We start from the raw sequence: 22,468 nt of genomic DNA on the forward strand, positions 1-22,468 counted from the left end.
AGGGTATGATACCTTATATTACATAAAGGGTAACATATGTCATAATATTCCAGTGCCAAGCGCAGCACTTGTACTATGTTCCACTGAAATTGAAATCATGGAGGCTTGCTTCGAATGAGGGTTCTCTGATCTAGCGAGAGCAGTCTTCATCAAGATTCGCCTCTGCTAGGTCTCACATGCAGAAAATGGGCCTTCATCAGAGAGAACCCATGTCCAGCATGTGCGCACGGCTGCATGCACGCTTATTGGTCAGTGCTTCCCGACAATCTAACCTATCCTTATCACCACTAGTGCCATTCCCACTACTCTCTCCAGCACCAGAGAACCACTGAGGATAAGAATCATTTCTGCCTAATTTGTATTGCCAGATGGTGTATTGAGGCAGGAAGATAGTGGCATGGCTAAGCCCATTTGATGAGTTAATGGCAAAGGCTGGGATTTCCTATCTCCTAGCTACTATACTAGACCAGGTAAATAATGGATAAATATGTGTGCATGGTGCTTCATTTGTGATTTTTTTCCAGTGTACCTTGCTCTCTTAATCTAACCAGGTCTATTTAGAGAACACTTAAGTGGCATCAGGTTCTCTTTGTGAAGGACAGTCGGTGGTTACTTCAGGTATTATACATATTTCCACCAAGAATACCATGCAGCAAATTGTCATTTACCACAGAAGTAGTTCTTCAATCATCAAGCGCCAAAATAAAGTTACGTGGTTTAAGAACTGGTGAATGGTGATGTTGAAAACTGCAACATTAACAAACCTATGGGGAAACGGTTTTTTCTCTCTCTCCCAGAAGACATCATTTCTTAAAATTGCTGTACCTCAGTGACAGCACTTCAAAGGGAAACTCCGGTGTGAAATTGATGAAGTAGAATTTAGTAACAAACAATTCTATTCATTTTAGGCTAGCCTTTGCCAACCCTGGTGCCCTCCAGATGTTTTGGGCTTCCAATTCGATCACCTTTTCCTCCCTGTTGCCATTTTTTGTCAGAATCACAGTGAGCAAGGAAAGGGTTACACTTCCCCAAAATCCAATTCAAAACTCAGTTCCCCTCCCCACCGTACTTTTTTTAAAAAAGACCTCAACATGTTACAGGTGACAGACATATATTGCATGTGTAGTTAAGCTGTGTGTGTATATTTACCAACGAAGGAGGATACTTCATCTGACAAAGCGCTCTAGTCAATGAAATCTTATGCCGCTATAAGTCTGTTAGTCTTCAGTGCTGTAGATGGGTTTAAGGGCTCCAGTAGCTTCTCATTGTCAGATAATAATTTCTGGAGATGAAGTTTAATCTACAGCCTGCTTATCTAGAATAATCCCAGGAAGTCATTCGAGACTGTACCAGAAGTGAGTATTCATATCTCTCTTTTCCCTAAACCTCATTGAATTGCAATCAGTCATAGAGCGGATCCTCAAAATATTATGCAGCTGCAAACACTGTTGAAGTGAATGGAGGGTTAACTGGAATCCTATGGCCATCATAGGCAGAGGTTGCCAAGTACCTAAGGCTATACTGTAGTTATACAAACAGCAATTCCACAAGCAGAAGACTTCAATATGCTTTCTCTTTCTGCTTCGTGTCATACAGTAAATGGCCACACAATTAACATAGCTGACTTCATAGCCCTGCTTCTTTTCATTAATTAATATTGTTGCACAGAATGAGGAGACCTTGGGATGGGAGTGGGGAAAACACAAAAGTGCTTATTACAGTTTTCTTTGATTTATCGTATTTCTATGCTGCTTTTCATTCAAATAAATCCCAAAGCGGCTTACAAACAATAAATAACAGTTAAGAGAATAAAATGTAATGGAACACCACAGATACAGAAAAATCATAAAAAAATTAACTGCTACTACTACTACTACTACTACTACTACTAATAATAATAATAATTGCATATGACTGGGTTGCCCCAGCCACTCTGGGCGGCTTCCAACAAACTATAAAACCACAGTAAAACACCAAACATTAAAAGCTTCCCTATACAGGGCTGCCTTCAGGTGTCTTCTAAAAGACGGATAGATGTTTATTTCCTTTACATCTGACAGGAGGGCATTCCACAGGGCGGACTCAACTACCGAGAAGGCAATTACAATAAAACAATTGCAATCTATAGTATAAAACATATTAAAAGCAGCAATTAAAAAAACAACAACACACAAAACCACAATTACAGCAAAAAGACATATGATTACCAAATCAATATGGCACTTATAATTTATAGAACAAAATTAACAGAATAACAACTAAAAATATAAGTTAAGTAAGCTCTGTTAAGTTCACACACAAACTCTCTCCATGTCCCCATGATTTGTAATCTTTCTATTCAATTCATTGAAATACACATAACGTCTGTCTTTAAGCCAGCTCAGCCAGATGTTTGCCTTCCATTGTAGAAGAGGAAAGGAGATGAAGGCCATATATGCATAAATGCTATAGCAATGCCAACCAAAATGAAACACAGCATCCGTGAAATTCGATTCCTCATAGCAAATTTTAAACCCAGTTTATTCTGGTGTCTCATTCAACCCCTCCCCTTGAGTGCTGTTCTAACCCGTCTGTCCCACTAGGCAATAGACTATGAAATCGGACATGACCGATTGATCACCAGGCATTGATTCTCATGAAAACTAATGGAATGTAAAGAAAACGTAAGAAGCCAGATCCGTGTGAAGAGGCTGTTTGTTCATTTTAAAAAATAAACTCATTTACCAGTTGGCTCAGCAATAAAGGCTAACATATTTGGGTTCAAACGAAATTAGCAGTGGCCTTACAGAGTAACGAAGTATGTGTGAAGCCTTGGGGGTGATTTGGTAGGACTAAAATAATTGCAGGATAATTCTGGCTGAAGGCACTGTCCTCTTGTCAGCCAGTCGATCAAACTCTGCCTGCGTACTTCAGATTCGTTTATTCTGTCAGCTACAGAACTATGAATTCTAGTCACCGTTTCAACCGTAAACTGTCTTAAGAGTTTGCTCTAAAAAAAAGGAAAAGGAAAAACTAAGTTTCTAAATGATGCTTTCTGGCTGTATACTCATTTTCAGGGTCTGATATGTTTATAATACTTGAAGAGGCTTATGAGCAAGAGAATTACTATTAAGGTAAGCAGCCAAATAATATCTGAACTTATTTCAAAGGCAAATATATGTAGGTGATTACATAGTTCTTATTTTTATTATTTGGTTTTTAAATGACTGCTTAGGTTCTGTTACGATTTTGCCATGTTTAAATAATATTTCCATTTTTTCCCCTTATCCATTTTTCTAATCTAAACTTTGCACCTGATTATATAAACCAGATGGGTGCTAAAACCATGAGGAAAAAGGAAGGTAACTGAAAAGTTGCAGCAGGTAGAACAGATTTTACATCTGTCCGTCACAGCATTTCTTAACAAGGAAGTCTCATTGGGATCTTATGTGTTTATAATTATGTTCCTGGTTGAAACTTAAGTTAGAATCAAAGGAAAGGGTGTGTATAGGCATTTGTGTGGCTATTTTGTGGGTGGGGAATGGTGGCCTGCTTATGAGCACAGGTGGTCCAGCATCTATGCACTATGTGTATAGCTATAGTGTATAACTATGGTGTATAACTTACACAATTTGCTACCACAGAATGGGTATATGGGCATTAGTTTAGATGAGCTATAGGGGACCTGTGGGCCATTCAGACTTTGCAGGACTACAAGTCCCATAATCCCTTACTATTGGCAATAGTGTCTGGGGCTGATGGCAGCTGGAGTCCAACATCCGGAAAGCCACAGGTTCCCCATCCCTGCTTTAGGTGTCTTTAAAGTGGGATTAGGCAAATTTGTGAAACCAGGATAGAACCTGATACATAGGGCAGCATACCTGTTGGTAATAGGTGCCGGGGATAGGCAACAGTTGATGCCTGTGATCTTCATGCCCTGCTTGTAAGCTTTCAAAAACAAACAAACAAACAAACAAACCCAAAAGCAATTTGATAAAGAATGTGGGGCTATATGCATCTTTAGTCAAACCAGTCAGGTTTGTTCTTACGTTCTTTATTCATCTCCAAAATTCTCGGCTGATAGGTGGCACCCCTCAAACATTCAGTCTACCAGATGCAACTTTTTATTGATATTTTGAGATGGGGTTGAATTTGTCCGAGTTTAGAAAACCAGGTGACAGGGAAAGGCAGAGGGAGGGAGGGAGAGAGAGAGAAAGAGAGACTAGCTGTTCCTATTATTATTTGAAGCCTGAAGGTCTTCAACGGTGAAGATCGCATAAGAAAGAAAATAATGCAATAAATAGTAATGCCCAAGAGGATCCTTTAGGTTGGTGGATGGGGACTTGTAGCTATCCAAATGTTATTCAACTCCCTTCAGTCCCAGTCAGCATGGTCAATGATCAGGAATGTTATAGTTCAGCAATATATGGTGGGCCATAGGGTTCCCAACTCACAACAGTAAACACAGCAAATCTCATTTGATCATCCTATTTCAGTCAGTGCCAGCTGTGTCAAAAGGAATTAGGAACAATTTTAGATAAAAATGTGATCAAGCGCCAATGCCCATAGAACCGAACTGTAGTTTGGTATTTCATCGTTTAACACTGCATTGTTATTTGTTTCAGGGATGAACCCATGACTATGGGGGACTGGAACTTGCTGGGCAGCATTCTAGAAGAAGTACACATCCATTCTACCATAGTGGGCAAAATCTGGCTCACCATCCTTTTCATATTTCGAATGCTAGTTCTTGGTGTTGCAGCTGAAGATGTCTGGGATGATGAGCAAGCAGAGTTCATTTGCAACACAGAGCAGCCTGGCTGCAGCAATATCTGCTATGACAAAGCTTTTCCCATCTCCCTGATCCGTTACTGGGTGCTACAGGTAATCTTTGTTTCATCTCCTTCCCTCGTTTATATGGGTCATGCCCTTTACAGGCTCCGGGCCCTTGAGAAAGAGAGGCAGCGGAAGAAAGCTCACCTAAAAGCACAGCTGGAAGAGATCAAGCTTATATTGGAAGAACACAGGAGAATAGAGAGGGAACTGAGGAAGTTGGAAGAACAAAAGAAAGTAAACAAGGCACCCTTGCAAGGGGCCTTGCTGTGGACCTACATCCTGCATATCCTGACCCGGTCAGTCTTAGAAGTGGGTTTTATGGTGGGTCAGTATCTTTTATATGGGTTTCAAATGTATCCACTTTATAAATGCACTCGCCCACCATGTCCTAACACTGTGGATTGTTTTGTATCTAGACCAACAGAGAAAACTATCTTCATGGTTTTCATGCACAGTATTGCAGCAGTTTCTCTCTTTCTGAATGTTTTAGAGATTGTCCACTTGGGGGTGAAGAAGATTAAAAAGACCCTTTGTGGGACACTCAAGGAGGAGCTTGTAGCCACTGATAATGACATTAACTTTTCCAAAAAAAATTCAGTGATACAGCAGATTTGCATCATGTCTAACTTGTCTCCCCAAGGCAGTTTTAAATATATGCCAGACCAGCAAGTTGGGCTGCCAGCTTACTTGGCTCCTGAGGAAGGATTCACACCTGCTGAACAAAACCAGAACCCAATAAACGCAGAACAACAATGGTGCAGCAACCAGAGAAGCAGGCCAAATCAGCACCAGGGTCAACTCCACCACCTCTGCAGACATCTAGAACATCCTAATGAGTGTGATCAGCACCACCAACAGCTCCCCAGGCACCTCCAAAATCTCATGGGTCAGCGGCATGACTATCAACAACAGAATGAGTCTTCCAGCAGTGAGGATGTCCAGAAGCCATCACAGCAGGGCACCAACAGCTATCGAAAGAATGAACAGCATCCTCTAGAACATTCCAAGAATCCTCAACATGGTCCTAAACCTTGCATTATCTCCAGTCATATGGACAGCCCTCAAGGCATTCTTCGAAAGCATAGCCGGGCACTCAGCTGCAAGGACTTAGGAACTGATCGCTGTGACTCTCCAGACAGCGGGCGTCATCAGAACCGCAAGTCTAGCTTTTTGTCCAGGGTGTTGTCAGAAAGCCAGCTGGACACAGACTCAGACACCTCAGACTCGCGGAATGGTTCTGGCTCAGATGCCAAACACAGAGATGATAGCAGTCTTCCGAACACACCACCACTTCCTTCCGCAATGGGACGCAGAATGTCAATGGCAAGTAGACCCAAGCGACCTTCCTTCTATACCCTGCTAGTGTGAGTTATCGCTCCTTAGCATAGCGCTAGCTTAGGTCTTGGGCTTTACTGGTTCGTTCAGAATTGTGATCAAATACAGCGGAAAATAATTTTGAGTTCTTTTATACCAAGTTAAGTCTTTGAGAAATATAACTGTTGCAGCAGAAAGGCATTTTAAAAACAAAACAAAATGAAAGGCATCAGACACTATGAATCTTATGGGGGGGGGATTGGGAATGGGGGAGGTGCATACAATCAAATAGTGTTGCCACTGCTATCAATGTTAATATTAATGTAAAGACTTGTTGTCTTCCACACATGAACAAACAGGGTAAACAGTATTTCCCTGAATCCTCCTTGAAGCATACTTTACCCTATTTTTCAGTTTGGGAACTGAGGTTAAGGGCACCATGAAGGGTACATTATCTCCACAGCTGAGTAGGATTTTAAACTCTATTTTTCAGCAGTTATGAGGATGTGCCATCAAATCACAGATCAGCTATAAACTCACAAGGTGGTCTAAGATAAGCCAAAGACCTCTTGGACTCAGCTCCAACCTTTGATATGGGTATCATAACACTGGTCTAACAAAGCATTCTGAGGCTTGAAACTTCTTAGCCCCTCTGCTATATACATGGCTTCCATTGTGTCCTGCTCACAGTGACCCGTCTTGTGTGTGCACACCCTCTAGGGGACAGGAGGGTCTATTATCCCAGCAGGTGAATGTGATCAAGGGTATGTATGTATCTCAGAATTCCTCCCCAAGCCATGATGCCACAATGTTATGTAGACACCATGCAGATCAATCAGCTGAGTGACCTTTACAGTCATATCAAGTGAATGTGACCTATGCAGTTAGAAATTGTACAGTAATAAAATATGAGTGTGGGTGCATTTTCAAGCAGATATTTTCTGCTCCTTTATGAGCTAAGCAAGAATTAACTGAGACTGGTCTCTTATCATGCGGTGATGCAGGCTTGCCTTCTTCTAACCTGTTCAATTGTCAGGATTCTGCCTCCATACTAATTTTGGCTGGTAATTGCTTCCAACTGGTAGTTTGAGCTAAGCATTACCACGGTCCTGCAACCATTCCAATTCAGAGAAAGGCTCAGTGTACGATAACACTTGTTTTCCTAAGAAGCAAAGGCTCATCTGCCGCATAGTTAGGCGATGCTACCTGAGAGGTGCTTATGTGGCTGCCATGTGGTACTTTGTGAGTTTTACTTTAAATGCCTGGACAGAACCCAGAAAGAGGACAAGAGGTCATGGCTCACCACACATTCATTAGACTGCCTGCATGTTCCATGATCATAGGCACTACCCCCTCTACATCATAGACAGGAAACTTATGCCCTACCCATATTCAACTCCCATCAGCCCCAGCCAGCATGGCCAGGATCTAGAGCAGGTGTGGGGGAACCTATGACCCTCCAAATTCCCAGCCTCAGCATGAATGTTCTATGGCAATAATGCCAAAGGGCCAATGGGAATCGTAGTTCATCAACATATCTATGAATATCTAGAAAAATCTGGAGGGCTAATGGTTCCTCACACCTGATCTAGTAGGCTACAGGTGCTCCACCCCTGCTCTAGGCTCCCTTTCTACCTCTGCACTGACAATGGGGTGGGTCAGAGCTTTAGCTGCCCATCTCATTCCTACCCTCAAAACTGTTTACTATAAAGATGCTTTATGTGGGGCTGCCCTTGTTTCTGGTCTGGAAGCTGTAACTTCCAGCAGCCAGACTGCTCATGGGAGAAAGCTACATGTTACTCTTGCTGAGAGAGCCGCACAGGTTGCCAGCTTGCTGCTGGACCAGGTTCAAGGTTATTGTGTTAGTTCACAAAGCCCTACAGAACTAGGGCCTAAAGTACCTTAAAAACCACTTGGTTCCTTAAATATTCCACTGCCAAGGGGGAATTTGGGTAGCCCTTCATGCCCGTCAGGTTTGGTCAGCCTTTCTCAGGCACCAAGCTTTCAGTGTTGCAGCCCCTACCCTGAGAAACTCCTTGCCAATGGAAGTCCCTCAGGACATCTTTGCTTCCTTTTAGATGTTGAAACCTGTACTGTTCAGACGGGCCTTTGGAACTTGATTTTGTTGTTTTTAACTAACCAGTTTTATTGATATGCTATTATAGTAGCTTATGTTTGATATGCTATTAGAGTAGCTTATGTTTCCACACTGCACGCCACCTTGTTGTTTTTCTATCAAAGTGTGGTTTATAAATATATATATATTTAAATGGTTTAATGAAACAAACCAGGTTCAAACCTGGCTCACGCCACCCAGCCAGCATGTCTGATGGTCAGGGTCAGATGATGGGTAGTTGTAGTCCAACAACACCTGGAAGGCATCTGTAGTTTAAATTAATCAGAGCTCCAAGTTCAGATGTAAGGGGGAACTCACACTAGCAGATGCTTCCACTGTGACAGGACATCTTAAACAAGTAAGATGGCTCACTTTCAGAGATTTTATATTGGGCCTTGTGGGCTGATACATTCTTATATTTCTGAGAAAATACTATTTGTTTGCACTACTTACTATGCTGTTCAGCTGTTGACTGAGCTCTGCTGTTTAGGCAACAAGTGTCTATGTGGTTGAACAGGACCCAAGAAGTCCTGGGCAATTGATTTTCCTCTCCCAATTGAATTGTTAAAAGCCATGACATGTACAGCTCCATTTGCTGGATTGGTTGAAGCAGCAGCAGCATTGACCAGCACAGCAACTGAAATGTGGCTCTGTTGCTTAGAAAATGGGGCAGACAGAGCAAAGCTAGTCCTGTCCTGCTACTCAGAAACACCCTGAGTGACAAGAGATTGAGGGCAGACAAAGGGAAGTACTTTGACACAAATTCAGAAATGGCCACTAGCTTAGATCGCTTTTTAAAGGGATCCTATAAATTCATGGAGGACAGATCTGTTATATCAGGAATGTGAAACCATTTGCATCCCCTGCCCCAAGGCACTGTTGAACCATAACCCCCATGATCCTTAACCATTTTGCGATGGTAGCTGCAGCTGATGCGCCACCACTTCCACATCTTCTGGAGCAGGGGTCAGCAAACTTTTCCAGCAGGGGGCCGATCCACTGTCTCTCAGACCTTGTGGGGGGCTGGACTAGATTTTGGGGGGAAAATGAACAAATTCCTATGCCCCACAAATAACCCAGAGATACATTTTAAATAAAAGCACACATTCTACTCATGTAAAAATACGCTGATTCCTGAACCTCCGCGGGCCGGATTTAGAAGGCGATTGGGCTGTATCTGGCCCCCGGGCCTTAGTTTGCCTACCCATGATCTGGAGGGCTACAGCTTCTCCACCACTCTCATATTCTGAGGCAATAGATGACTGGAAAGTATTTGTTGGGGGCCAAACAGCAGGACAGAAGTACTGCTTGTGACTGGACTAGGCTGACCTTGGTTTAATCCAGCAGGGTGGTTGTTGTGCTTTTAATATGAAGCACTGAGCTGGTGTGGCTGACCTGCATCCCTCAGTATATTGTTGGACTCTAGCTCCCATCAGTCTCAGCATAACCAATGGTTTGAGATGATGGGAACATCCAGAGGGAAACAGATTTGTCACTCCTTCGCTAAACTGTAAGCAAAACAGGTAAATTAAAACTAAAATAATCTACAAATCTATTGAGAATGAACATTTCACTGAACCTTCTTTCTTCTTCTACAAGCCAAGTCAGTTTCTTTTTCTTTTCTCTTTCAGAATGTGCTACTAGAACTATCATCTATCATGAAAAAATAATGCTTGCTTAGCAGCACTACCAAAGCACAGCAGCAAATCCCGAAACCTGAAATATGAAGGTTAAAAGCAGTTCTCTCCCTTCCTCCTAGACCCTAGCAAATATGCTGCTTCAAGGTGGACAGCTATGGATATGGAATCTGTTATTTCTGACTGACACATGCATCTTGGCAGCCGCACGTGTGACCCAAAAGCCTCTTTCAAAACGCTCCCATTTCCTCTCATGTGCAACAACTAGGAGCTGTTTAGTGTGTCCAGCTGCTACAAAACAGCATTCTTTTGTTCCTAGGAGAAGACTATGGGGGAGATATGCCATTTGATTTGTAGGACTGCCACATAAGCTATCCAGCAGGAGCCCCGGTACACAACTTCAAGGCTGTTGAGATACAAAACATCTGTAAGGGTGGGATTGGCAGACAAGACTGCTTTCTGAAAGGCTCTCTTCCCTGCCCACCTCTGTACGCCCCAGGAATCAATGAATAAAAGATGAAAGCAGCATGCAGTAAGTTTTTAGTTCAGTGCTGCAGGTTAACAAAGAAGTCTGAATCCATCTCGAAGATGCACAGCTACCTCCCTCCCCAGACCTTTGGCACGCTGAATCTTATGATCTTGAAGGAATTGTCAGCATTACCTTGTTACTTGCCTGTTTCTCCAAATGTTAATAAACACGGGCTGAAAGCTTTTTTAAAAAAACAAAACATGACATAGCCTACCCCTGTTTTATTCCTTTAGCATAAAAGGGGACTAAAATAACAACTTAAACTGTTTCTACATTGTCTTTGTCCAGACAGTTCTACTTGCTGCTGCTTATGGAAAGGTTGGGTTTTTAACAACAAAAGAATAATAACGTCTCTTTCTGACTACTGCTGTTCCTGCCCTATATAGCACATAGGAAGTAAGGGTAGCCTTGCTGTAGAAAAGATACCAGTCCTGAAGGGGAAACTGTTCATTATCTGGGTGTTTTCTCTCTCTCCTCTTGTTCTTAAATAGGGCAGAGATGTCTGAGCACACAGATAGACTTAATGGAGGGGATAATAGATTCAAAAAATGGTAGGGAATAACTGCAAGGTCAAAAATGAATAGGCCAGACTGTTTCCAGCTATGTGTGGCAGCAAGGGAAAGATTATCGAGTTCACAACAGGGATGCACAACTCCCAAGGGTCACTTCAGTGCTTTTAACTAACTCAAGAGGCCCTCATTGCTATATCCTATGCGAAAAGCATTTCTGATACAAATTTAATAGTTCTTTCTTTCTTTCTTTCTTTCTTTCTTTCTTTCTTTCTTTCTTTCTTCATTGATTTCTTTTTCTCATACAGCACGCACTCTCTTTATGAAATCCATTCCATCTTTTCAGTCTCACTCAAACACAAAAAGCATACAGAGTAAAAACCAACCCTTACCCCTTTGGGACAGAAAGAAAAAACCAGCCCTAGAAACCACAATAGATAAACGTTCAAACAGGCAACTGCAAGATGGAACAAGTGAGTTTCTTCTTCTGTTCCAGTTATAATGGTGCTCCAATCAACCCTCCTCAAGAATGCACAATTGCTTCAAGCTGCACACTTAAATGTTAGGTTGAATAGGAAACATTAACTAAAGGATAAAGAAAGACATGGTGGGGAAGACCCACTTCCATGTTTTTCACAAGCTTTTAGCGTTTTCTTTACTAGTAAATGAAAATTTTTCTAAAAGATACCATGCCCAAGGAATACAGCAAGATAAATCACAAACTACGGTAAACAACTCTGTATTTAGTTTACAAAACCTAATTGACAATAATGTACAGCATGTCAACACATTCTATTACATGAGATCTTAAATAATATATACAATGCCAAAGTAATAATGACATGCACAACTCAGTATTTCAAAGCCGAGCAGTCCAAATATTCCTGAAATAAGTCCATGTGAGCAACTCTCTAAATGCATTTAAGCTACCTGAAGGTGGCTCACATATGTATATTGCTTTATGAATGTTAAGAAGACCCCCATGTGAGAAAACGCTCATCAAAAGCTCAGACAGAACCTTCATAGTAGCTAACATGACCTTGGATACAATGCTTTATAACAGAGGCAGCTCATTTGTTCGGCTGCACGCCACTGAGGGCTGAACATGAATGTGTGATTCCATTAAAATTCACCTTAAAAGTAAGCTAAGATCATGCAAAGGTGAATTCTGCCCATGATAAAAGCCTGTGACACCTACACCGATCTTGCTACCTGAAGTGCAAATGAAGACCAACAGTGAGCCAGTATGGACTATGGCAGAATGCCTAATCCCTACATAATGCTACATTTAGATGTAGTCTTGCAGTTTATTTAAGATCTGGTATCTAACAGCACAATCGTGACCATGTCTATTCAGAAGTTGTTGCTGGCATCCATCTGTCTTGAGAGACAATGGGGTATGCCTCCGGGGGTGAAGTCACAGGTAAGAGCTAAGTGCAGGGTGAGGATCAAAGGAAGACAAACTACCACAGAAGGAGCACAACGTGTTCCTCCACCAATGGAACTATGCCTCCCCTAACACCCTATATACCCCAGAAGTAATTTCTATTGAATTTACTGGGGCTTAGCCACCTTTCAGATTTGCTTGCTTTTCAATGAACGTAACATTAAATTCAGAGGCAGAGATCTACAATACGTAATGATATGTCTTTATTTCATCAACAGAAATGGTGTCTAGACAAAATTCAGTTAACACTATCAATTCAAATGAATGGAAAGGGTTTTCTTTTTCTTTGCACGATACTGTATTTACAATGAGTAAATGACGTCTTAAATTTATTAGTTCATAGCAATGCTGTTTTTTTTCTCCAAAAAGGTAAAAATTCTTAGTAACAAGGAATAAGCATCAACAGCCATTTCATTTATACAATATAAATCACAAGAAACCACAGTCACCTAGAAAAAAAATAATAGACAAGCTTAAGAACTAGTACAATAAAATGATGCATTGAATTAAGTTACATTAATCGCATAGAATCTGTGTAAAAAGTATATAGAAAAACACCTGATGCAACTTGTTACAGTCATTGACCAGTTATGAGAGGTACAGAGGATTATACAGGTAGATATGTGTGAAAACTGTCCATACTGTCTGACCTGGGGAGGAAGAGAAGAGGGATTGCATCCCCTTGCATACACTGATAAAAACCCTGTTTTGAATATGGCCTCTGAAGTTTGTAAGGCATATAGTAGAGGTGCACTTGTATCCCACTGGTTCTGGAACAAACTTGGGGTGGTCTCCACCCTTGAAATAAAAAGTTGACCCTTGAATTGAATGGCAAAAATCAAGCATCCAAAGATCTCCAAAGTGTTTAGCATAATTTCTGATTGGAGGGATCCAGATATATTCAGTCATATCACAAGTAGTAAATACACAAGTTTCTGAAGCGCACACATCTTTTTTTTGTGACATTGCAAATGTAAGAGCTTAAACTTGCTTTCAAAACAACACACAGTTCTATGGTTAAGTGGGGTGGGTGGGGAAATCCCGATTAGATACTCAGGATGGCTCTCCAAATCTGAACTGACCTATTAAGACAGAGGGCTATGGGAAATCCTAGGCTGAGTTTCTGACTCAAAATTCCTTCAAATCAATGGATAACTAATTCCAGAATGAGAAACTGAGTCACATTTCAAACTCTGAGCAATGAAAAAAGTCAATTTCTGACCAAACTGCTTAAGCTTTTCAGTTCCAAAGGTTGCAGTCCTATGCACACTTAGCCAAGAATAAGTTCTATCAAAAAGGAAGCAAACATGCTGCATAAATGTACATATCAATTACCACACTGCATAGGTGTCTAAACTTGTATGTAAACTGGACTTCTATAATAGAGCTGATGTTGTAATAGAGTTAATGACATGTCCAACAATAAAAGGTATTTAAACCAGTCATAAAATTTTTCTTTTAAGTTTGAGAAGGGAATTTGAATAATTAACGCTCCACCGGAAAAGTGGTTTCCATCACAATGGTAGAACCATATGAGTATTATAATTTAAAAACAAACACATATCACTAGTTTTAATTGTGTTTTTTTAAATATATAATATTGGTGGAGTGTAGGAAAATACTGTAATTCTTTTACACGGCAAGCAATGACATTCTAACTTCCAGAGAAAATTATAATAATTTATTAGTAGTCTACAATCCACCAAACTATAGATTTTAATATACATAAAATTGTTTGAATGGACTTAACATATGTACATGTACAACTCTATTCTGCAGCATCATTTGATGCCTGAGTCTTGAAATAATTCAAATATTATAAATATACATAGTATAAACAAGCAAAAGTACACACACTGATTTTATACTGGAGATAGAAATTAGCTACCACATTTTTAGCAAGGTTTCCCTTAGGCTACATCAAATCCTTTTTTTAAAATTTTTGTCCCTATCCACCTTCTCTAAATAGAATTTTAAAACAGGTACACAATTAAGCTGATGTAACAAAAATAAGGGGATAAATAAACATAAAACCTTATTATTTGTGTGTGAAGACTACCTCTTGGAGTCATTGGTTTGAGCTGGGTTGGTGAGGCTTGCATAGGCTTATCAATACTACCCATTAGGCCAGATGCTCAAGGAACACTCTAGCTTCATCGGCTAAACCTACATGTATTATTTTTATTTATTTTTAAAAGACACCCATGAAGATAAATGGTGGAATGAGATTAAAGGCTCTGGAGGTCTCTTTATTTTAGAATTATTCTGACTCTGGCATACAAACTTAAAAAACCCCAAACATATAGCAGTTTGTCACAATGCTTACCATATTCCATCTAGGGAAGAATTCGTTTTTGTTTTAAGAGCTCTGAGGAAAACTGAAATTCCACAGATGTAGCTTTTCTCGTCACAGCACTGTACTGACGAGAATAACCACACCTGCTGAATACCACAGTGTTCAGAACTCCTGTCAGGGGTGAAAAAAAGGCTGAATGTTTTTCTTTCTTTTTCTTAAAAAACCTGCCTATATAAGTATGTTGGGTTTATCAAAGTATGCTGGGTTTATTAAAGCTTTTGAAATTAAAAGCTTGGACATGAGTTGAATGTAACCCTTAACCACCATATTATCAGCAGCTGAATCTGTTACACTAAGTTTTATCCAACGCCCACACTATTTTTTTTAAAAGAGACAGCAGTTGTAAATACTAATCACAGTGGTTTGTGTATCCAATGATTTTTTTTTTTTTACTTCCTTGGGAACAAAAATACATGGATTAGATCCAATAAAATAAAATAAAATAAAATAGTGCATCTTTAAAGCAGCATATATCCTTAGAAAGACATTGAATAATTTACTTGCACAATATATAAAATAATAGTTTTATACTGCAGCATCAAACTCTGACGCCTGAGTCGTCATATGTTAGGTCTAGAATATAAATATGGGGATGTCTTGGTAACTTGATTGAGTCTTTTTTTTCCTTTTAAACTAGCTCTTTTGTTCCAGAATCAGGTTGCAATGAACTTCAGTTGTATTCAAGGCACCCCCAAGATAACGCGGAGAAACAAATATATTACATAGTGTAATACTCACCTGACAAAAGCAGAAAAAGCCTAAATGAAATGAGGTTTTCTGGCAATACAAAGTATAGCAAAGGCAAATAAAAAGGAGGACTAGTTGCAGACTGGACAAAGCTAAATGCATACTCCTTACATGCTCTTTGTATCAGTGCAAAAGCAGTTTCCATCTAGCACAAAACGTCAAACTGAGACAAACCTATTAATTCCTTTATGAATTTTTTATCAATCGAAGGTATTTTCTCCTTCTGCATTGTTCAGCAATGCCTACTTATTTATTTTCCAATAGAAGTTTGGTCAGTTATTTATTCAAATGTGTCGCTTCGTGTCCAGTTCTGAAGCTAATTCTCCTACATGTCTCTCTTGACATTAACCCAAGAGCCACATGTAGTTCTGAAGAACCATACACAATATATAGTCCAATGAAGAAAAATATACATATCAGTCATTTGTAAATGGTGAAAAGCTAAACTCATCCTAAAAAGCTTGAAACGATAGACTTATCTGAGCAGTGGACTTTAAAAAATCAGTTTCTCCAAGAAAAGAAAACAGAAGAAAAAGGTAGAGAGAGGCCCAGCACCAATGAGAGAGCCAGGTCAATACAATAGCTGTGGAACACTATGTTCTGTCAATTGCATTTAAACCACTGGAATGAGGTCAAAAGTACCAGTTGCACATGAGTTGGTGTGATAGCAAATCTTCATGTCAGAAAGCTAGCTCAGACTTGGTTGAATACCCATAAAAACCACAACTAGCTGGAGGTCACTTAAAAATAAAGAAGGCAACAGAAAAAAAACAAAACATTTGAACAATACTGTCGACTGAACGATTACAACAACAAAATCTCAAATGCAAAAACCTGGCTTTAAAGCCATAATGCAATTCACATGTAGCTTTAAAAAAAATCTAGCTTCCATCACTGTCCATCTCACAGAAGTTAAGATTTCTTTGCAAAGCACAGAAGGGCTCTGCAATGTCAACTGATTACAAGTCAATCCCCTCATAGTTGCATATCCCCTAACCCCCTAAAGAGCTTCTGTTTTCTGCACACAGAATTGTTGCAAGCTTCCAATATAATTAAATAGCTACAAAGCGAGTCAAGGACTTTCTCACCCCTGCGCCAAAACATCCTACAGCTTGAACTAGCATCCTTATGACATATATAAATAGATGAATAATTAGAGTAAGTTTTTGTTTGTTTTACAGAAATGGTTAATACTTAATTTATAATATTTAAAAACATAGCAGTTCCAACCTACATAAGAACATCCCTCCCTTCCTAGTAAATAAATGTGGCACATGCAATGGATACGCCTCCTGGTTGGCAGGTAGGTTGCAGTGAATTTGGAGTACAGAGAAGAAACAGGACTGGCAAGCTGTCTGCATAAGCTGATAAAAAAGAGGGTGTCAATTCATCCTTTAGAAAAACAATGCAGATTTACTGAGTGCCATACCGCTTAGTGTAAACATTAGCACTGAGAAATAGGAAAAAAACCTGTTTGAATCACATGGGGTGGCTCAATATGGTTTTACCCACAGAAAAGGTGAACAGTACCAATCTGTAAACCATAGATGCCATCATAAAATATAGCTCAAAGCACCCTGGCACAATCAAGATAGAAAGTCACTTTAAAAACAAAACAAAACAGAGGACACAATCCATCAGGGATAAGGTGATGAGGGAAAAAGTATCCTACAAAAAAACTCCTTGAAATCTTTGGATGTTATACAAAAGCATCTCTCTCGAGCAATTCCCATCAATCACAATAAAAATGGTGTAGGAAAAGTCCTGGTGGATTGTGCCCACCCATTCCCTGAAGAGTTGTTTCCATGTGTTTGTTGGGCAGATGTTACATCTGAAAGAAGCTTGCCTTGCACAATCACCATGTGAGTCAGGTCAGCTGGAGTTCTGTGAATTTCCTTGAGTTTCAGTACTTCTGAAACTTGTCCTCCAACAAAGTTTCCTCTGAGACAGATGCTGCTTTGTGCTGATAAAAATAATACAAACTGAGGGAACCTGACAGCACAATATTTCTGACACATGGGCAATCACTGCAGAATCACTGCAGAAATGCATGCTTTTTTAGCACTTTGGGGTAGAGATTGCTCTAAGCAAGCCTCTACATCTCTATATTACAGGGCCAGTCCTGGAAACCTTTCACGTAGACAGTTTCTCATATGTTTGTGGAGCTGAGTTAGAGTTGAACAAATGCCAGTGTAAATAGTGTAGTGAAACACTGCTGTTAACACCTGAATAACATGGTGTACAACAGAATTACACACTGAGGCCAATAGGACTATTGGAAGGGATGAACAGCACTAGTACGACATAAATAAGCAAGAATTGCAGTGGGAAGCTTAATTCAAACTTCACTGAGTCTCATGGAACTATGTTCACCAACGTAAACAGCCTGTGTCTTAAGCTATAGTTCTCAATATCAGTGACATACACTGGCCACTGTACAGTTTTTAAGGTGTCTTTGTAAGTATCAAACGATACTTGACAAATAGAAAATCCCTCTTAAAGAAAGAAGAAGAAGCAGCGACTTAATATCTGAATTGGGGAAGTAAAAGAAAGAAGAAAAAGACGAATACAGAAAATACCCAATTCACACTATTGGGTGAATTCCATATTTGGCAAGATTGTTATTTCCCTACATAATCATCTCCTGAGTGGTGTTGTTGTTTTTTTATATAAAAAATGTTGTTTTACTTAACAGATAACAATAAAAAAGCAAAGAATACAGTATATGAGTTATACTGAAGTCACAACTTCATTTATGAAAAGGGGTTTGATCCAAAACTCAGTGCAAGTGGCAAAGTTGACCATCGCTGTACAGTATTGTGAGAGGATTCAAATAAAACCCACTTTGCTCAAATGGGCACATAAAAGACAGCTGTGCCACAAACACTGTGTATATTAAAATTTCAAATCAGCTTCCAACATTAAACTTTATAAATAAAATACAAACTGAATGATATTGCTGAACCGTGAACCTAAGTGGTGGTGAGAAAATATTAAAAACAGGTACAAACTACTACCTAGCATTGACAAAAAAAAAAAAAGGAATGTTGGAATTTGTTTATACAATAGAAATGAAAAAAAAAATTCCAGTTGTTTTCATGAGAAAAAATTGAGGCATGCAGGGATTTTTTTTGCATATGGATATATATTTTTATATATACTATATATAGTATGTACAGTTTAGTTATAAAACTTTGATGTGTAAAGAAGCTGTCTTCAATGAAAAATTGAACATTCAGAGGAAATTCCTGAGTTAGGGTTTTGTGACATGGGCCACTGAGAAAAAAGCTGCGTTTGGGTCCTCAGAGGTGTTATGTCCATCCCTGTTGAATATTGAAATTAAAATACAATAACAACAACAATAACAACAACAATAAAAAAGAAACAGACAGTGTTGCCACTGTTTTGTTCCCCTGCATGAGCAAGGGATAGCACCATAGTGAAGAAGTTAAACTCCCGCTTGTAGAGAGGAGGGAATACTTAAAAACAGTATTGCTGCTAAGACCACTGTAGTGTGCACCAAATATGTTCTTCAATCTAAACAACAAACGAACGTGGCCACTGGCTGACTGAAGAATACCTTGCTAGGCATGGCGTGAAAAAGGTATACAGCCACTAGGTGTATTCCTTCCTAGGTTGCTCATCTGTTGTACATTTATCAGTCATTTCCTGACAGAAGTCCACTGTCACCGTTTGGTTATTCTGCTCGAGAGGGAGCTCCTGCTCGCAGTAAGTACCTTGGTCAGCTCCATCCAATACTCTTGCCGCTGCGCATTTGTCAGAAATGTTGTTAGGTAGCCAGTGAGCTCCTAGTTGCTGCACTGGGCTTTGCTCCGAACAGCACTGCAAGCCTTCCCCAGCACACTGAGATGTCACCACATTTTGCTCTACTCCGGCTGGCGAAGGGTTGATACTGGTTGCTGTTGGAAGATCCATAGGCCTGAGGACAGGGCAGTATCGGTGCAGGTCTTGGATCTGTTCGGAGCTCTGCATATCCCTACACACTTCTTGGGAAAGGCAGGAGAAATTATCTAACAGCTCCCCCATGCATGCTTTCAATTGGTTCCTTTCTGATAAAAGTTTCTCCTTCTCACAAACCTGAGAGAGAGAGAGAGAGAGAGAGAGAGAAGAGAAAGGTCTTAATTTTAAGAAGTATGGTGTATCAGGCTTCTAGAACTCAGAAATAAATCCAGGCAAAGCTAATTCACACATTACACAGAATGATGTGGCAAAGCTCTGGACTATACAACTTCAGACTAGAGATGGAGTGAAGATTTGAAGCAGAGTTTCTTGACCATGTGAGGATCACTGCTCGAATTCTTGTAGATAAAATCAAAAGGGGCACTGCATGCTAAGCATAGGCTCCCTGTCCCAACCTCATTTCTGTTCACACCCCAAAGAGGAGAGTAAAAGAAGTCATTAGCAGAGTCTCTATACGGCTAATGTGTTCTGCTTATATTGGCCAGGAAGGAGGAGAGGCCTTCCATCTGGGTAGCCCTTTACTTCTTGCTGCTTCAACCCCTTCCCCCAAAATAAGGTTATTTCTCCTCAGATAATGACAGGGTGAAGGGATAGAAGGCAGTAGAAGGAACCAGGCTCTTTGAGGATTCCTTCTAGAATGCTTGAAGAGGGCTTCAGACAATTGTTAGTACACTCAAAGACCCAATTATTTTTCAGGGCACGCACTAGGAGGTTTGTACACTCCTGCTTCAGACTGCAGTGGTTTGTGTGCATTTGCACACACGTGACATATTTTTATGAAGTGCACAACCATGTAAAAATCCCTCCCCCTCATGCAGTAAAGTAGCACACCAGAGAGAAAAGTATAGCACAGCCCTCTCTGAGAAGAGTGCAGACAGTTTCTTATTAAAAGGCAGCATTCAAAAACTGGACTTTCTACGATTTGCACTCCATAAGGTGTGGTACACATCCAAAATTTTACCACACTCTGAAACCTCATTCTATGTAATGCGTAGAGCAGCCCAGAGCTCTAGTTAGGTCCATTTCCGATGTCTGTAACAGCCAGGGGAAGAAACATGCAACTTGCTGATCTTATATATTGCAATTTCTACCTCTTTCTTCACTTTCCAAAAACAGCTGGGCCATATGTGTTAAGGACGAGCACAGGTAACTGAGGTAGCCCAGAGGGCAAAGGCAGATAAGAAATGCTTAGGGCTTCAGAGGAGAAAGGAAAAAATATGGTGACCAAACTTCACGCACATGCCTCTCTTCACTTTGGCATGACCAAAAGATGCACAAAAGTGGCATTTAAATATACATGTAGGCGTGAACCCCATCATGTGAAGGCACATGATTGCTAACACTAAGCAGGGAAACAACCTAGAACCCTTATGAAGTCAGCAGCAGGCTGCATTGTGGAAGCAAGGAAGGGCACAGAATGCAAAAATAATTAAAACACAAAAAGGTAAAACTCACCAACTTGCGGATTTCACATTCTAAATTCTGAATACAGTCCAGTTTTCTCTTACGGCAACGCTGAGCTGCAATCCGGTTTTTACTGCGCCGTCGAACATCATGGATAAATTCCAATTGCTCTGAGGTTAATTTGTGCATCTTTATCATCATCTGGAAATCATTCCTTGGAAGATCCGTGATTTGATCTACAGGAAATGGAAGTTTCACCTGGAGAAAAAAAGAGAAAATAATATTCAGATTGCTTAATTAACAAAGTATTTAACAGCTGTTTAGGGAAAGAAGATTTTATCCAAAGAGGGTTGACAACATCTATACTAACTGCTGCATTCTAGTCAGCCTGGAATACTCACAGAAGTTAGTGTTTAAGTTAATGTTTATATAATAAAATCAGCAGTGCTACCTCTATCTCTAGGTAATTATAAATTGAACAGGATTCATTTACATATAAGAAGAAACTAGTCTACTTGATAGAAGCTCCACTTGTGAGAATTAGGGTTTTTAATTTCTATAGTGCAAGATTTTGCTATAAACCCTAAAACAAGAACTATTTTGTCATATTTACTGAATTTATTTATTTAACTGTTTTAGTAGAGAGAGTTCATCCAACTTATATCAGTGGATTATATACTATCCAATTTGACAGCCAGCATATAAAAGGTTAGAGCAAATACATCAATGCAATGGCACAAAAATGTTATGCAAGCAGTTCAGTGACCCTTGAGGTTCACACACTGGCACAAATGTTCAGGATTTTGTTTGTTTATTTAGACATTTACTTCCCACTTTTCTCTGATAAAATAAAGTCAAGGCAACTTACAATGAAAATATAAATGAGAAGGAAATTAAAAACAAAACCAACAAATTAAAAACCAAATAGTATACATAGGCCTTCAAGGTTCCTAAAATGTTTTTCCCTCTGAAAGGAATGAATTATCCTAAGGGACTGAGAATAAAACAAGTAACATACTGTCATTACATAAGCATATGGCACATCCATACTTGGAATAGTGTGTTTAGTTCTGGTTAGAACTGGGCAAAGTACAGAAAAGAGCAACTAACAGCCCAATCCTTTACATTATTATTTTTATTTATTAAATTTTTATACCACCCTTCATCTGAAGATTACAGGGCAATAAACACACACACACACACACACACACACACACAGATATGTCAGTTTTCGAACGTAATCTGTTCTGGAAGACATTTCGTCTGCTGAAACGTTCAAAAACCGAAAACTCAACACGGAAGCCTCAATATGGAAGCCACATGGCATGTTCGACTTCCAAGGTGTGTTCGAAAACCGAATCATTTACTTACGGGTTTACGGCATTCGAAAACCAAAATGTTTGTCAACATAGACGTTTGAAAACTGAGGTACCACTGTGTGTGTGTGTGTGTGTGTGTGTAACATAGTAACAAACAAAGCATATCTACTCAGAAGTAAATCCCATTAAAAGAAATAAGCAAATCCCATTGAGTTTAATGGGACTTATTCCCAGGTAAGTATGTATATGATTGCTGCCCGAAATAATCAATATATTGGGAATACCCTTCCTACA

At 39.8% G+C, this 22,468-nt stretch overlaps 2 protein-coding genes across 6 annotated transcripts in view; one reads left to right on the forward strand and one right to left on the reverse strand.

Moving 5' to 3' along the window:
• Window positions 1-83: 83 nt before the first annotated feature.
• GJA10 (gap junction protein alpha 10) lies at window positions 84-10,600 on the forward strand. 2 transcript variants are annotated; one of them, XM_083608396.1, is made up of 3 exons: window positions 84-470; window positions 3,057-3,113; window positions 4,605-6,293. In XM_083608396.1, exon 3 carries the CDS (start codon window positions 4,615-4,617, stop codon window positions 6,181-6,183), a length of 1,569 nt encoding a protein of 522 aa, XP_083464522.1. In that variant the 5' UTR covers window positions 84-470; window positions 3,057-3,113; window positions 4,605-4,614; the 3' UTR covers window positions 6,184-6,293. The 2 variants fall into 2 exon arrangements, with proteins under 2 accessions (XP_083464522.1, XP_083464523.1); XM_083608397.1 differs by lacking the exon at window positions 84-470 and adding an exon at window positions 9,877-10,600 and having other exon boundaries at window positions 2,303-3,113; window positions 4,605-6,138.
• A 1,948-nt stretch (window positions 10,601-12,548) lies between these two features.
• The window catches only part of BACH2 (BTB domain and CNC homolog 2), a 189,109-nt gene continuing 179,189 nt past the window's right edge, over window positions 12,549-22,468 (reverse strand). For all 4 annotated transcript variants that reach the window (XM_083608322.1, XM_083608324.1, XM_083608325.1 and 1 more), the window contains exons 5-6: window positions 20,907-21,113; window positions 12,549-19,568 (exon numbers count right to left, since the gene is read on the reverse strand). In XM_083608322.1, the coding sequence (XP_083464448.1) occupies window positions 19,086-19,568; window positions 20,907-21,113 (690 nt within the window). In that variant the 3' untranslated portion in view covers window positions 12,549-19,085. The remainder of the gene's footprint in view (window positions 19,569-20,906; window positions 21,114-22,468) is intronic.

The sequence above is a fragment of the Podarcis filfolensis genome (assembly GCF_964270895.1).
Source record: "Podarcis filfolensis genome assembly, chromosome: 3".
NCBI lineage: Eukaryota > Metazoa > Chordata > Lepidosauria > Squamata > Lacertidae > Podarcis > Podarcis filfolensis.

Coding starts and splice junctions, on each gene's coding strand:
- GJA10 (XM_083608396.1), top strand. CDS start 4,615: ATGACTATGGGGGACTGGAACTTGCTGGGCAGCATTCTAGAAGAAGTA.